At 58.5% G+C, this 15,520-nt stretch overlaps 3 protein-coding genes across 10 annotated transcripts in view; all 3 read right to left on the bottom strand.

Moving 5' to 3' along the window:
- LOC119697895 (hemoglobin subunit rho) overlaps positions 1 to 15,520 on the bottom strand; it is a 38,129-nt gene that overhangs the window by 20,514 nt on the left and 2,095 nt on the right. For 2 of the 8 annotated variants that reach the window (XM_038129306.1, XM_038129288.1), the window contains exons 2-4: positions 9,316 to 9,412; positions 9,013 to 9,235; positions 8,357 to 8,540 (exon numbers count right to left, since the gene is read on the bottom strand). In XM_038129306.1, coding sequence (XP_037985234.1) covers positions 8,412 to 8,540; positions 9,013 to 9,235; positions 9,316 to 9,407 — 444 coding nt within the window. In that variant the 5' untranslated portion in view covers positions 9,408 to 9,412 and the 3' untranslated portion in view covers positions 8,357 to 8,411. The other 6 variants (XM_038129269.1, XM_038129281.1, XM_038129314.1 and 3 more) reach the window with 5 other exon arrangements.
- LOC119697942 (hemoglobin subunit beta) lies at positions 930 to 2,452 on the bottom strand. The gene is made up of 3 exons (XM_038129343.1): positions 2,285 to 2,452; positions 1,971 to 2,193; positions 930 to 1,144 (listed from the first exon to the last, which is right to left on the bottom strand). The coding sequence occupies exons 1-3, from the start codon at positions 2,374 to 2,376 to the stop codon at positions 1,016 to 1,018; spliced, it is 444 nt and encodes a 147-aa protein (XP_037985271.1). The 5' UTR covers positions 2,377 to 2,452; the 3' UTR covers positions 930 to 1,015.
- Positions 4,125 to 5,533, bottom strand: LOC119697949 (hemoglobin subunit beta-like). Its single transcript, XM_038129355.1, has 3 exons — positions 5,348 to 5,533; positions 5,024 to 5,246; positions 4,125 to 4,353 (listed from the first exon to the last, which is right to left on the bottom strand). The coding sequence occupies exons 1-3, from the start codon at positions 5,437 to 5,439 to the stop codon at positions 4,225 to 4,227; spliced, it is 444 nt and encodes a 147-aa protein (XP_037985283.1). The 5' UTR covers positions 5,440 to 5,533; the 3' UTR covers positions 4,125 to 4,224.

The following is a 15,520-nucleotide window of genomic DNA, read 5'->3' as shown; positions in this document are numbered from 1 at the left end:
GTGCCTGCCCAGTCTCCCTGCAGAGAGAAAAACCCTTTGGGATTTGCTGTGAATCATCTCTTCTCAGTGTGTACCTTGCCAGCAGGAACAAAATGCCTCTTTTTTTGGTGTCGTGACTCAGAAAGGGCATTTATGGGTCACAGGGAGCTTGTAACACCTTCCTGTGGGTCAGGGGCAGAGAGTGAGTGCCCAGAGATGTGGGTGAGGCAGAGCACAGTGCAACCTGGCTGCCAGAAATCCTGGTGTGAATAGCTTTGCCCAATATTTTCCCTTAGAAGTGGGCACATCCTTTCGGCCAAGCATCGCTTTTGCCTCGTCATGCTCTGCTCAGATGTGCTTCCCATGCCAAGAACAAACCCTACCCAAAGAGTCCGGCTCCGCAGACACCCAAACCCACCCAAAACTCCCATCCAGGAAATTAAGTCCCTGCTCTTGGCAGAATTGGGCCCCCCCCCAGTTGCAGAGTGGGCGGCGCAGGGTGGGAGGGATGTGAATAAACAAAGTCTGCTCAGGCCTTGATAGCAAAATGTTTATCTAAAACCTGCCCCCACCCAGCTGGCTGCTGGGCCTGTGTGACTCAGCTGATTTTGGGTAGGTTGTATGCCAGGGATGAGCCAGGGTAGATTAAAGTCTTCAATTTGTTTATCTTCCCCCACGAAAAATATGAATCCTCTCAATTTCCCTCTTCTAGGAGAGACATGCAGGTTTTACAGTAAAACTCTGAGCAGTTCTCCATGCTAAGCCCCCGCTGTGACCCCGGGGGTGGCAGGACTTTATCAATCCTGAAAGCACAATTTCCAGAGGCCGATCCCACACCAACCACAGAAACCACCCAAAACAAAGGCAGGGGGTATTTTCTGTGACCTGCCAGCCCGGCCAGCTGTGCCCCGTGCCCTCCATGCCCTCAGGGACACACGGACCAGGCAGAGTTCACAGGATGAGCTTTATTTGGCTGTTAGAAGCGTTGGCTCCGCGGGCAGCGGGTGCGGGCGCTGCCGGGCGCTCCTGCAGCTCCTCAGTGGTACTTGCGGGCCAGGGCGTGGGCAACCACACGCACCAGCTTCTGCCAGGCAGCCTGGCAGTCGGGAGTGAAGTCCTTGCCGAAGTGGGCGGCCAGGACCACGACCAGGATGTCACCCAGGAGCTGTGGGGACGAGAGCAGCCTCAGGTTAGCAAAGCCCCGCACAAGCACTCGCACTGCACCCAGGCAAGCCTCCGGAAACCTGCAGCCTTAAAAACCTCCCCCAGGTCCTTTCTGAGATGTGCCTTAAACCTGGTCTCTGCTCTTGCTCTAATTCTACCATGTGGGAAGAGTAGCCAAATATTCTCCGGAGTTTTTTGGAGTAAATTTTTCTTTGTCCCTTCTGGCTTTGTTCTGGAGCTTGTCTCAAGCAGAAGACCCGGCTGAGCTCCCAGCGCAGCAGGAGACAGAGCTTGGCTGCACAGAGCACAAACAAGGAGCTCATGCTGACACAAGAGCATTTCTGGCAGCCTCAGCCCCAGCCTAAGGACAAATGGTGGGGTTAATTCCCCACTGAGACGCTCTCAGCCAAAGTTTTCTCTCTGTAGATCCTCTTTTAATTCTGGCATCCTCACGCCTCTGCTCCTCACTCATCTCTCTGCTCTCCTCTGTGCCAAACTTTGCTCTTGCTCCTTCTCTTCCCCCTTGGCTCAAACCTCTTCCTGCTCAACAACTGCTCTCACTTTGTTCTCCCCCTCCATTCCCCCACTGGAACCACATCCTCCCCTCCCCTGTCCCTGCCCACAGCCCCTGTCACCTCTCAGCCCGTGCAGTGCCTCCCCACCAGGCTGCACTGGGTCCCTTTTCTCCCTGTCCCTCTGCACATCACCCCCATGCCAACCCCAGCCTCTTCCTCCCGCACTGCCCTGCCCGGGGAAATCCCTCTCCTGCTGGGATCAAGCTCTGGGCACAGCCTGCACTGGGGAGGGCAGGTCAGGGCAGGACTCACCCTGAAGTTCTCGGGGTCCACGTGCAGCTTGTCGCAGTGCAGCTCGGACAGCTGGGCAAAGGTGTTCTTGATGCTGTCCAGGTTCTTGACGGCTTCCCCGAAGGAGGTCAGCACCTTCTTGCCATGGGCTTGCACCTTGGGGTTGCCAAGGACGGCGGTGGGGCTGGACAGGTTCCCGAAGGAGGCGAAGAACCTCTGGGTCCAGGGGTAGACGATCAGCAGCCTGGGGAGAGACACAGACAGAGTCACATCAGCGCTCCCACGGCTGGAGTGTTCCCTCTGCAGGTTCAGGGGCAGTCCTGAGCTGCACCTACCTGGCCAGGGCCTCGCCACCGCACTCGGCGACGTTGACCTTGCCCCAGAGGCCGGTGATGAGCTGCTTCTCCTCAGCTGTCCACTGCACCATGGTGTTGGCAGGAGGGCTGCGTGTCGCACGGAGGAACTCTGGGCTCTGGCTCCCGAAGGATCGCGCGCTGGGGAGCCGCTGCCCGGCCCCGCTTTTATCCCCTGCGCGGGGCCCCTCCTCTCCCCGCTGCACCCCTTCATTGGCTGCGCCCCCGGGGGGGCCCCAGGCCCTGGCACCCGGGGGAGGGGACCCAAACCAGGGTGGGGCCCCAGGGCAAGGTGCCCAGACCCAGCGCGGGGCTTGGCTGGCCAGCCGCCCTCGCCGTCCCTGATTTGCAGCCCTGCTGGAGGGGCCATTATCTCCACGCAGAGCCCCAGCACGGCTCCGTGCATGTTCTGCAGCAGCTCCCCGAGAAAGGTGCCGGCCCTGGTGCCCCTTGGGTGTGCCAGCCCCTGAGGCAGGAGACGCGGACCCGGGGCTCCTGGGGTCTCCTCTGAATGCACCAGGTTCTCCTTCTCCTCTTCCTGCAGGACCTGTCAGGCTTTTGGTTCTCCCTTTGCTTTCCCATCAGCTCTTAAGGAGTTTGATTAACTTCAGGATGACACTGCTCAAACCACAGCAAGGCCTCGCTGCCAAGAGGGAGCTCCTGTCTCAAAGAACCTCTGGGCAAAGGTCAGGCAGGGCTGGAAATGAGATGTTATAGCCTAGGGCAAACCAGCTCCCTGTTGGCTCACAGGGCATGAGGAGAGGTGGGAACACTGGGATTACTGGGATCCCACAGAATCCCCAGATCCCTGGTGCTGGCAGAGCCAGCAGTGCCAGCTGTGCCCCACGGCCACCTTGTCCCCAGCCCAGAGCACTCAGTGCCACCTGCAGGGGACACCTGCAGGGATGGGCACTGCAGAGCTCCCTGGGCAGCCCCTGCCAAGGCCTGAGCACCCTTTCCATGGGGAATTAAAAACATCTGCACAGATGAGCAGCCTGAGAGTGCCTGACCCAGGGGTTCAGCAGCTGGAGGATCAGTGGTGTCCTGAGAACTGGGAGAGGCAGCTGGGTCTCTGCCCTTCTGCTCCGGTGCCCAGCTGAAGGTGGGAGGGGGTGCAGGGGACAGGAATGGAGCTCATGGAGCACAGGAATGCCCTGCTGGGGTCTGGGTGACCTTGGAGCAAAGCGTTTGTTTCTGCTCACTGCAGGAGGGGCTGGGCCAAAGGACCCTGGAAGGCTGGGGGAGACACTGTTCCCTCTGCCAGCAGCACTGGTGTTTCATGGAATCACAGAACCCAGACTGGGTTGGGCTGGAAGGGACCCGAAATCTCATCCAGTCCCATCCCCTGGCACGGGCAAGGACACCTTCCACTGTCCCAGGTTTTTTCCAAGTCACATCCAACCAAGTGTTGAGAGTTGTGTCTGTTACCTTCTGCTTTTGTTAATCTAAGAATCTTGGGGTTTCAAAAAACCCCAAGCCAACAAAAGCCCACATGCAGGAAGTTACAAGCCATGGCCCCAATCTCCCTGTCACTTCTCCCACTGCACATTTTTGTGCAGTTCTACTCCGCTCACTCTGTGAACGTCTTCAAGCATTAAACCAAGCAATGTCACCCGATGTCTCCAAAAAGTGCCAGTGTTCCTGTTCGTATTTTGTAGTGTTTATTTGGGTTTTGTCCTGAACACTCCCCTGGGATCACCATCTTAGACAAGTTTCACTTGCCTGAAGGAGATCGTGGCTCACCTTATCCCATGTTTGTGAGCATTTGCTCCCCCAGCCCCCTGTCCCTCCCTCCCGTTCCCACAAAGAACCAGACATCTCCTGGTGGCTGGAGCAGCTGGTGTTTATTGTGCGATTGGAGCCCAGCAGAACCCGAGGAGATTCCCCAGGAGTGTCTCCAGGCAGGAAGGCTCCCGGGAGGCTCAGTGGTACTCGTGGGCCAGGGCGTGGGCCACCACACGCACCAGCTTCTGCCAGGCAGCCTGGCAGTCGGGAGTGAAGTCCTTGCCGAAGTGGGCGGCCAGGACCACGATGAGGATGTCACCCAGGAGCTGGCAGGGAGTGAGCAGAAGCTGTCAGAGGTGCTGCCCCCCTCCCCACTGTGCCCTCTGCTCTCTGGGCAGTTCACAGCACAGCAAGGAGCAGATTTGTCCTGGCCCCATCCATGCACCAGGCTCCCAGCTCGGGGTCTGGCATGCCCTGGGACCCCTGGGTGTGCTGGATCCTCCCCCAGCACTTTCCTGTGCCTGCTTTGCACTGTCCTCCCTCGGCTTCTACTGAGTTTACCCCTTCCTTTCCCATCCCTCCCACCCTGGCTGTCCCTGGGCTCAGAACCCTCCTGCCAAAGTGGCTGTGCTTTTTTCCCTTCTGGTTTAACCAATCCCTCACAGCCAAGCCCAGCTCTTCCCATCTCAGTTCCTTCCCTCTGGCTGCTCCAGGATGTTTCTTCTGACCAAGACACAAACTGCTCTGTGCATTTCTGCCCGTTCACCTAGCCTGCCTGGCTGCCTCCCCTCGCATATCCCAGCCCCACAACTCCTCTCTGTTCCCCCCAGATATGACTCTCCTTTCCCCTCCACTGCCCCTACCCTCCACGGGCTCTCAGGCAGCCCCAGGGTTTCTCTCGAGGTCTCAGTGGCTGCCAGACCCCTCTGAGACCCCTGAAGCCCCTCCTGAGCCCAGCCCCTCTGCCCAGCGAGGCTGGACCTGAGCGTGGCTTACCCTGAAGTTCTCGGGGTCCACGTGCAGCTTGTCGCAGTGGAGTTTGCTCAGCTGAGCATAACATTTCTTGATGCTGTCCAGGTTCTTGACGGCTTCCCCGAAGGAGGTCAGCACCTTCTTGCCATGGGCACGGACCATGGGGTTGCCAATGACAGCGGTGGGGCTGGACAGGTTCCCGAAGGAGGAGAAGAACCTCTGGGTCCAGGGGTAGACGATCAGCAGCCTGGGGAGAGGTGGAGGGACACAGACAGACAGAGACGTTGATGTTCCAGTGACAGGAGTGTTCCCTCTGCAGGTTCAGGGGCAGTCCTGAGCTGCACCTACCTGGCCAGGGCCTCGGCGCCGCACTCGGCGACGTTGACCTTGCCCCAGATGCCGATGATGAGCTGCTTCTCCTCAGCTGTCCAGTTCACCATGGTGGCTGCAGGAGGTTGCCCAAGCTTCCCTGAACAATGCCGAGGATGTGGCTCCTGAGGCTGCCCCAGGGATTTTTATACACGGCTCGGCCTAATCTCAGTCCACGGAGCCACTGCTTGGGGCTGGGGAGGGAGCGGGGCTGCACAAGGGGAGATAGTGGCTTTGGAAGCTGTCCAAGGGGGAGAGAGGCCCTTTCCCCCCTCTGTCTGTGCATGGACAAGCATCACCTCAGCCCCGAGCACAGGTGGAGCTGCCAGCCCGCTGGGGGCCCCAGGGCTGTGTCCCTGCTGAGGAACATCATCCCCTCCTTCCAAGTGAATCCTTCATGGTGCTTTGCACATGGAATTGTGGAATCCCACACCAGTCTAGGCTGGGAGGCACCTTAAAGCCCATGGAGTGCCACCCCTGCCATGGCAGGGACACCTTCCACTGTCCCAGGCTGCTCCAACCTGGCCTTGGGCACTGCCAGGGCAGCCACAGCTTCCTCGGGCACCCAGAGCCTCTCCAGCAGCTGCACCAGTGCCCCAGGGCACTCACCAGCTGAAAACATGAGTTTAAACTCCATGAGAAAAAATTCCAAGGGCTTCTAAATTTGAAGATCATTGAGCCACGGAGAAATCGGAATGAAGCCTGCTGTGCTGGGCTGGCCCAGAGGCTGTTAGCAGCAGTGGCCACTGGTCCACAGCACCGTGCAGCAGTGAGGCAGTGAGGGGCTGAATCCCCTCTCCCAGCGAGGCAGACGCAGCCCCCAGGTGCCTGCCAGGATGGCAGGGTGAGCCTGCTCAGGACTGCACCAGCTCTGAGCAGTCCTGCAGAGACCTGGCAAAAACCAAAGGCAAGCACAGCCCAGACAGTGCCAGCCTTCGGCTCACCCTGGTTCTCCATCCAATTTTATAAGAAAGAGCTAATTCTCAGTATGCTTGAAAATCCCCTGCTGTCTGCCTTGCGGGCAGCAGCCTGGCTGGGAGATTTGGGAGCTCAGGGACTGCCTGTTCAGGGAGCTCTCTGGGACATGCGGGGAGGGGAAGTGTTCATCTCAGTGTGCTGAGCAGGGGCAATTTCTGTAGCTCTTTTTGGGTCTGCAGAGTCAAAGGGAGGTCTCCTTTCCCCAGTGCAAGCCTAGCAGCACCTGACAGCTCATTCCCAGCTGGTTCCCAGACAGAAAAGCAGGCCCTGCTCTCAGCCTGGGATGGATTTCACTATGCTCAGGAGACCCTTCCCTCCAGCATCCTTCCACGGCTGCTCCCTTTGGTGTGGGTGGAAGATCTCTGAACTCCTGGAATCATAGGATCATGGAATGGTTAAGGTTGGAAGGGATCTTCAGGAAATCTCATTCCACCCCCCTGCCACAGGCAGGGCACCTTCTACTGGACCAGGTCTTGGCCACACACTTGCCCCCTTCCATGGACAAGAACCTTCCCTTTAGAGACAAACCATCCCAGCGAGGGCCAAGGCAGCTCCTGTGAGGCTCTCCTGCCCCAAGCAGAGCTCCTTGGTCCCTGATTGCAGCAGTGTCCCCGCCAAGCTTTACAGAGCCCTTATCAGCAGCAGTGGCATCTGTGCCCAGGCTCTGCTCTGGAGCCAGGCCAGCCTCCACGCTCCTCCAGAGAGTGCAGGGCCTTGTGTCTTAAGCCAGCAGGTCCTGAGGGTGCCTTTGTCCCTGTTTTAAAATCCCAGAAGGTTTGCCTTGAGAGGGACCTCACAGCCCACCCAGTGCCACCCCTGCCATGGCAGGGACACCTTCCCTTGTGCCAGGCTGCTCCAAGCCCAGTGTCCTGGCCTTGGGCACTGCCAGGGATCCATGGACATCCTGCACCCAGGGCTCTCCTGTACTCTCCTGACCTGTTTTGGGGTCAGGGGCGCTGGTGTAGCTGTGACTTTGTCACACCAGAGAGGGACAGCTGTCACTGGGAGACTGGGACACACTGGCTCTGTGACACAGGCACCACACCCTTGTCACTGTCCCTCGCCTGGACAACAGGACTGTCCAGGTGCTGGTCAGAGAGTGCTCCCCAGTCCCACTGGGATGTGTCCACAGGAGAGGAGCAGCAGAATGGTCACAATGAGATCATTCATTGAGATGAGAAGTCCCTGCTGAAGTCCCCAGCCCCTGCACTGGGTGCTGACCCAGCCCTGGGCACCCCCCAGGCCCGGGGTGCTGCTGGCTGCACCCACCCCCAGGGTGTGTGCTGGAAAGCTCCATGGCTCTGAACTGGTACAGCACGTGGGGAATGGTCTCACCTCCTGCCGTCCTGCTGAAATGCCCTTTGCTGGCGAAAGGAGAAGCTGTGCTGCAGGGAAGCTGGATTCAGATTTTGGGCTTTTTTCCCTAATTCTTTTCCCCCAGCCCCTCGGTGCTGCTGGCAGGGCTGGACCTCGCCTAAGAGCAGAGAGGTAAATCCTGCCTGGCTCTGCAGGATCGAGGGGTGAAGTGCACATCCCTGCTCTATCAGGAGCAAGGCAGAATATTTATTCCTAAATCATGCAGAACAAGTGTTTCATCATTCTGAGACACCAGCATGTCTCTCCTTGTTGCTTTTTAGGCTGTTCCTGGAAAAACATTGCTGAAACTGAGATGCTTACATAGAATCTTTCTATTCCAGTGAAAAGATATGCTTCCATTGAGCCAAAATGAGTAAAAAAAGGCTCTAACCCATCCTGTGTGAGAGTTGCCCTCATCCCCTGCTCTTGGGTTCCTACACGTTTCAGATACCAAACTCTGCCCAAGATGCACCAATCCTGCACCATCACTGATGCAGAAAATGCTTTTGATCAACTTAATACATCAGTAGCAAACTATGGAGGGATAAATTTCTGCCTAATCAGTGAATCTCTACAAATTTATATCCTTGCAAATATCCCGGGAGGAGAGGCCCAGGGCCCACAGGCAGCCACAGAGACACAGAACACAAGGAATTCCAGAAGATGAGGTTTTTATTGCCCGTTACAGACACAGGTGCCTCCCAAGGCCTCAGTGGTACTTGCGGGCCAGGGCGTGGGCCACCAGCCCCACCAGCTTCTGCCACGTGGCCTGGCAGGCAGGGGTGAAGTCCTTGGTGAAGTGGGCGGCCAGGACGATGACCAGGATGTCACCCAGGAGCTGCAGAGGGAAAGGCAAAACGGAAATCAGCTCAGCAGAGTGCCCTGCACCCCCTCTCCCTGCACAGCACCCCGGCACCAGGGAGCCCAGCTCCCCAGTGGGTGCTGGGGCTGTGGCCCAGGGAAGCTCTGCCAGCTGCAGGACAAGAGCCCTGTGCTGGCCGTGGGCTTAAACAGAGGCTGAAGCAGAGGCCAACATCCTGTTCCTTTTCTCCAGCATGCCTCCACAAGCCCTCAGACTTTTAGAGAATCCCCCTATGTTGGTCAGCAAATTTGTCCTTGCAGCCCAGAGCCTGGTATTACCCTGCACTATTAAACTCCCAACCTTCCCCTGTCCCCCAGTTCCCACTCCAGCCGGGCATGTCCTGTTTGGTAACTAAAATACAAGTTACTGATGCCTGTTGGAAATCCTCCAGGCACTGAGGTGCTCTGAGGAAGGAGGGACAGAGAGTAAAGCTCCAAGGACAGCTCACCCTGAAGTTCTCAGGGTCCACGTGCAGCTTGTCACAGTGCAGCTCGGACAGCTTGGAGTAGGTGCCCTTGAGGTTGTCCAGGTTCTTGATGGCTTCCCCAAAGGAGGTCAGCACCTTCTTGCCGTGGGCACGCACCTTGGGGTTGCCGATGATGGCCGTGGGGCTGGACAGGTTCCCGAAGTCAGAGAAGAACCTCTGGGTCCAGGGGTAGACGATCAGCAGCCTGGGGAGAGACACAGGCAGGTCAAGCTGCCCGACTCCGTGGTTCCCTGCAGCGCAGGGCGCTCCTGGAGCTGCACCCACCTGGCCAGGGCCTCGGCGCCGCATTCCTCCACGTTGACCTTGGCCCACACGCTGGTGATGAGCTGCTTCTCCTCGGCTGACCAGTGCACCATGGTGGCTGCAGGAGGGCGCAGAGCTGAGCTGAGCCCAGGCCCCGGGCCGGGTTTTATGCCCCGGGCCAGCCCCTGGCCAGCCCCTCCAGCGGGGCCATTGGCTGGGACGGGCGGGGGTCCCCACCGGGGTCCCCGTGCAGTGGTCACTCTGCAGTGAGGTGTGGTCATAGATGAAAGCCCTGAGAGTCCCTTAACAGGCCAGGCCAGGACACAGGACCCTCTTATCTCTCTCTCCCTCAGCCCTGGCTGCTTGTTCACCACAGGCATGGATATTCCACCCCTCCCAAACAGGCACAGACCCCTCAGAAAGGTGCTTTAGAATCATGGAATTCTCTGGGTTGGAAAGGACTTTAAACCTCATCTTGTTCCACTCCCTGCCATGGACAGGGCACTATCCCAGGTTGCTCCAAGTCCTGTCTGGCCTTGCACACTTGCAGGGATGGTGCTGGTGAAGCAGAGGTCACCTCCTCAGCTCCAGGTTTCCAGGAATATCTGTGTGGGATGCCAGGGTGGGCTGCAGCTGTGAACAGGCTCCTCTGCTCTGCCCACGTGTGTCCAGTGTGAGCCCTTCAGGGGTCTCTCCCTGCTGGGAATGAAAGGCCTTGCACAAGGACAGCAGGACCCTGCCCTGTCACAACCCCATCAGCAGCATCCATTTCCACCAGGCTGAGCTCTGGCTACAGGCTTTTGTCTGACGCTGGCTGACACCTGCACAGGTGTTTTCCTCATTTCCAGGCCTCAGTGAAGCTGTGCTCCTGTGCTCAGAAAAGCAAAGCCAGGATGCTGGAGCTGTCAGGCATCCAGACACAACCATGGGCATGGAATTGTTCCAGGCCAGGCTGGATGGGGCTTGGAGCAACCTGCTCTGGTAGAATGTGTCCCTGCCCAGTGCCGGGAGCTGGAACTGGGTGATTATCCAACCCAAACCCAAACCCAACCCAACACAATCCATTCCAGGATTCTTTGAATCTGTGGCTTTGGGTCTGTCTGTGGGATGTTTAAGAAGTCTCACCCAAACCTCTGAAATCCTCCAATTACAGACTGATACTGGTCCACTGATCTGGGAAGACTGGAGAGGGACTTCTTACATGGGGAGGCAGAAATAGGACAAGGGGAATGGCTGCCAGTGCCAGAGGGCAGGGCTGGATGGGATCTTGGCAATGAGGAATTGTTCCCTGGCAGGGTGGGCAGGGGCTGGGATGGAATTGCCAGAGCAGCTGGGGCTGCCCCTGGATCCCTGGCAGTGCCCAAGGCCAGGCTGGACACTGGGGCTGGAGCAGCATGGCACAGGGGAAGGTGTCCCTGCCATGGCAGGGGTGGCACTGGTGAGGTTTAAGGTCCCTCCCAAGCTGCACCAGTGTGGCATTGTGTGATCTCACTGGAGACACAGTGGCACGAGCCCATCACCGTGATCCCCTTGGGGCATTCACATCTGCAGTCACATTGCAGCTCCTCACCACAGGGCTCTATGAGACATTATTAATTTTTTCCACTGCTGGGCCGTGGGAGAGGCGCTCCCAGCAGCCCCAGGCAGGCTCTGATAGCCCGGGCAGTGGGGCTGTGTGGGGCAGATAAAGGTATCGGCAGGGCCCGGCGCTGCCTGGGCTGCTCACCTGCACAGCACACGCACGACACACCCCTGCTTCTCCACAGATCTGGGCACTCCAGAAGTGTCCAAATTCACCCTACAGAGCTACAAGGAGTGCGATGGAATAGTGCAGCCCTGAATTCCCAGGCAGGCATTGCCATCCCCAGCCAGCAGCTGCTCGCCCAGCTGGGGATGACAATAAATGGCCTCAGTGGCCTCTGCATTTATTTCCTCTCTGCAGCCTGAATTCCCTGGCAGTGAAATTAAAACCCAGGCTGCATCTGGGGCTGTTCTTAGCAATGCACTCGCCTCGTCCCTGATAGGAGATTCATTTTCAGCTCTTCAAGGCCGAGCTTTAAAAGGGAAAAGATAATGATGCTTTTGTGCTGCATCTGAACCAGCAGCAGGGAAACGCTCAGGGAGGGGCAGCAGGAGGGTGAGCCGGGGACAGGCAGGACAGCATCAAACACAGGGGCTGGAGGGGAGTGTTGACTGCAGCATTAATATTAATTTAAAAATGTGGTTAATAAATGCTGGGTTTCCGGAGAACTGTTAAAACAGGCAGAGACATGGCTTGTGGTGAGAAGCCTGCAGGCCTGGACCCACGCTGTGACCCATCAGGGCCTGGCTTTACTGGTGCTTTTATTGTTTACTGGTAGTTTTAGTGGGTTTTACCGGTGTGGGAGCAAGATGACTCTTCATGGATGGGTAATGATGGCTATAAAGAGTTGAGTGGGAAGGAGGAAGGCAGAGGAAGCAGGAGGAAGAGAGGCAGAAGTAATTTCCATTCAGACAGGCCCACTCCCTGCTGCTCTCCTGTACTGATCCCTCTGATGGTTGGTTTTGTCCCCACAGCAGCTCTTTAACCTCTAAATCCCTTCAGATGGGCACAACAGCAAAGGAATAACAGCAGGTGAATCAGCCTCTTAATCGGATTAGGCTCTTGTCCCTGTGCCTGGGGACTGTCTGTCATGGCAATGGCCTTTTGCAGCCACTCTGTAAATTTACGCCTCAGCTCCAGCCCGTCCTGCCCCACAGGACCCATTTGGCTGTGGCCAGCCTGGAGTAGCTGGGAGGGCAGAGGTGATTTCCCAGCACACTGCTGCTGCGGGCACCCAGGAAGGGGTGGCTCCAGAATGGAGCTCCAGGCAGCAGGGGATGTCAGGGACCCCTGGAAAACTGGAGAGGGGCTGGGGACAAGGGGTGGAATGTCAGGATGAAGGGGAATGGCTCCCACTGCCAGAGGGCAGGGCTGGGTGGGATCTTGGCCATGAGGAATTGTTCCCTGGCAGGGTGGGCAGGCCCTGGCACAGGGTGCCCAGAGCAGCAGAGCAAAGCCAGCTGCTCACAGATGTTATGGAAAGGGGCAGAGCAGCTGCCCTAAGCCCATGCAGGATGGGGTCAGTGATGAATGCAGGGAAATGCAGAACGAGTGTGTCTGAATCACCAGAATTTGTACAACTCCCCCTGGCTGGGACTGGTTGTTGCCTGAATATGGTGGAAAAGAATTTCTGGAAATGCAGTTTTTTCCTTAGAAGGGAGAGGGATACTGGGAGACACCACAGGCAGCAGAGGTGTGGGGGCTCCACAGTGGAGACCCCAGGCAGGCTGGAATTGTAGAGCAGAGCTGGAATTGCAGTGCCATTCCCACTGAGGGACTCTGCTCTCAGCACAAAGACATTCCTGTTTGTTTCTCTGCTGTAACAACCAGGGGAAATGCAGTGGAGGGTAAATTAATTCCTCTCTGCCCCTAACAAAGTCCTCTCATTTCAGGATCCAGATTTAACCCTTGGTATCTTCAGGTCTCACTCCAAGAGGTCACCAAGAGGTGCTGGAGCACCCCATGCTCTGACTGCTCCAGCCTGACCTTTATGCCATGTAATCATAGAAAAATGGAATATCCTGAGCTGAAAGAGACAGAATTCCAAATCCCTGGGGCTGGCACAGCCCTGCCAGCCCATGGAGTCCCAGCCGTGCCCCACGGCCACCTTGTCCCCAGCCCAGAGCACTCAGTGCCACCTGCAGGGGACACCTGCAGGGATGGGCACTGCAAAGCTGCCTGGGCAGCCCCTGCCAAGGCGTGAGCACCCTTTCCATGGGCAAATTCCTCCTAAAAAAGGACCTACAAGGATCATTGTGTCCAGCTTTGGGCCCTGCACAGGACCACCCCAGAAATCCCAACATGTGCCTCATTTCTCATATAAACATGTTTTAACTGACTTGGAGCCTTTCATGGTATTGCTTTAATTTTACAGGAAATCTCCTGGGTCTGGAATGTGGGTCCTGGGTGACACTGCTGGGGAGGATGCAGCAGAAACGCCCAAGAACCTGCTGGGCACAGCAGGAGACCTGTCCCGATCCTGTTTGTCCATCCCTGTCCCTGTGTCCCTGCAAAGGGACCCACCAGGATGTGGCACTGGAGCCACCCCAGTGCCACGGGCTCGAGGCTCCGGAGCTGCTCCAGAGGGTGGAGACAGGGTGAGAGGCACAAGGTGAGGCCTAATGTCTGGAGCAAAAAAAGCTAAATTTTAGTGAATCTGCTTCTGAGTTGTCCCTCAGCACACGAACTCGGGCAGAACCAGCCAGAAAGGGACAAAAGCAGGATTTTCATTGCAAACAGGCTCCTGCAGGACGGGCTCGCTGAGGGCTGAGGTGTCCTGGAGGGTTTGCTCTGCCCCAGCCCTTGCTGGGCGCCATCTCTCAGCACTGAGGGGACACTGAGGGACACTGGGGGGACACTGAGGGGACACTGGGGGACACTGAGGGGACACTGAGGGACACTGGGGGGACACTGAGGGACACTGAGGGGATACTGAGGGGGACACTGAGGGACACTGAGGGGATACTGAGGGACACTGAGGGGACACTGAGGGGATACTGAGGGACACTGAGGGGACACTGAGGGACACTGAGGGAATACTGAGGGAGGGACACTGAGGAGACACTGATGAGACACTGAGGGGATACTGAGGGACACTGAGGGGACACTGAGGAGACACTGAGGAACACTGAGGGACACTGAGGGAGGGACACTGAGGGGACACTGAGGGGATACTGAAGGAGGGACACTGAGGGGATACTGAGGGACACTGAGGGAGGGACACTGAGGAGACACTGAGGGGATACTGAGGGACACTGAGGGGACACTGAGGAGACACTGAGGAACACTGAGGGACACTGAGGGAGGGACACTGAGGGGACACTGAGGGGATACTGAAGGAGGGACACTGAGGAGACACTGAGGGACACTGAGGGGATACTGAGGGACACTGAGGGGACACTGAGGAGACACTGAGGAACACTGAGGGACACTGAGGGAGGGACACTGAGGGGACACTGAGGGGATACTGAAGGAGGGACACTGAGGAGACACTGAGGGACACTGAGGGAGGGCCAGCCGGGAGGGCTGCCAGGCGGGTTTGCCAGCCGTGCCCGCAGCCAGGCCCAGCCCCGTGGCCGCCGCGGAGCCGTGCTGCCCCGGCCCGGGCTGCTGGCCCATCCCGGCTCTCTCGGGCTGCTGGCCCATGCCGGCTCTCTCGGGCTGCTGGCCCATCCCGGCTCTCTCGGGCTGCTGGCCCATCCCGGCTCTCTCGGGCTGCTGGCCCATGCCGGCTCTCTCGGGCTGCTGGCCCGTGCCGGCTCTCTCGGGCTGCTGGCCCGTGCCGGCTCTCTCGGGCCTGGCCCGTGCCGGCTCTCTCGGGCTGCTGGCCCGTGCCGGCTCTCTCGGGCTGCTGGCCCGTGCCGGCTCTCTCGGGCTGCTGGCCCGTGCCGGCTCTCTCGGGCTGCTGGCCCGTGCCGGCTCTCTCGGGCTGCTGGCCCGTGCCGGCTCTCTCGGGCTGCTGGCCCATCCCGGCTCTCTCGGGCTGCTGGCCCATCCCGGCTCTCTCGGGCTGCTGGCCCACGCCGGCTCTCTCGGGCTATCAGGCGGGACCCCCGCCCGGGCCGGGCCCCGGGGCTCACCCCTATCGGCCCGGGCAGCCCGGAGCCCCTCCCCGGAGCCGGCCCCGATAGCCCCGGGCTGCAGCCCCAGATAAGCCCGGCCCAGGCGGCCCCGGCTGTCTGGAACCGGCAGGGTCAGCTCGGGGGCTGGACAGACGGATGGACACATCTCCATCCACACCGCATCTCACCGGGGGCAGCGCTGCTGAGGGATCATGCAGTGCTTTGGGCTGGGAGAGACCTTAAATCCCACCCAGAGCCACCCCTGCAGTGGCAGGGACACCTTCCCCTGTGCCAGGCTGCTCCAGCCCCAGGGTCCAGCCTGGCCTTGGGCACTGCCAGGGATCCAGGGATGGAATCCCAGCCCAGCCCCTGCCCACCCTGCCAGGGAACAATTCCTCATTGCCAAGATCCCATCCAGCCCTGCCCTCTGGCACTAGCAGCCATTCCCTGGCTCCTGTTGATGCCTCAGGTTTAGGTTTTCTGTATTTTCACACTCTGTGCTGCTTCAGTGTGTGGGGCTGGGTTCACATTATGGGATGGTGAGCTCTCTGCACAGAGTAGGGACACAAAACAATTCCTGCTC

This window comes from Motacilla alba, chromosome 1 (assembly GCF_015832195.1).
Source record: "Motacilla alba alba isolate MOTALB_02 chromosome 1, Motacilla_alba_V1.0_pri, whole genome shotgun sequence".
Taxonomy (NCBI): domain Eukaryota; kingdom Metazoa; phylum Chordata; class Aves; order Passeriformes; family Motacillidae; genus Motacilla; species Motacilla alba.
The sequence above is the reverse complement of the archived record's forward strand: the minus strand, read 5'-3'. Positions and strand labels throughout refer to the sequence as shown.

What these genes read in the sequence shown, in the direction of transcription:
- LOC119697942 (XM_038129343.1), bottom strand. Translation starts at nt 2,376, where the DNA reads ATGGTGCAGTGGACAGCTGAGGAGAAGCAGCTCATCACCGGCCTCTGG. An exon ending in GGTGGCGAGGCCCTGGCCAG is followed by an intron (nt 2,194 to 2,284) that starts GTAGGTGCAGCT and finishes GTCTCTCCCCAG; the next exon opens with GCTGCTGATCGTCTACCCCT. An exon ending in TGGACCCCGAGAACTTCAGG is followed by an intron (nt 1,145 to 1,970) that starts GTGAGTCCTGCC and finishes TCGTCCCCACAG; the next exon opens with CTCCTGGGTGACATCCTGGT.
- LOC119697949 (XM_038129355.1), bottom strand. Translation starts at nt 5,439, where the DNA reads ATGGTGAACTGGACAGCTGAGGAGAAGCAGCTCATCATCGGCATCTGG. An exon ending in GGCGCCGAGGCCCTGGCCAG is followed by an intron (nt 5,247 to 5,347) that starts GTAGGTGCAGCT and finishes ACCTCTCCCCAG; the next exon opens with GCTGCTGATCGTCTACCCCT. An exon ending in TGGACCCCGAGAACTTCAGG is followed by an intron (nt 4,354 to 5,023) that starts GTAAGCCACGCT and finishes ACTCCCTGCCAG; the next exon opens with CTCCTGGGTGACATCCTCAT.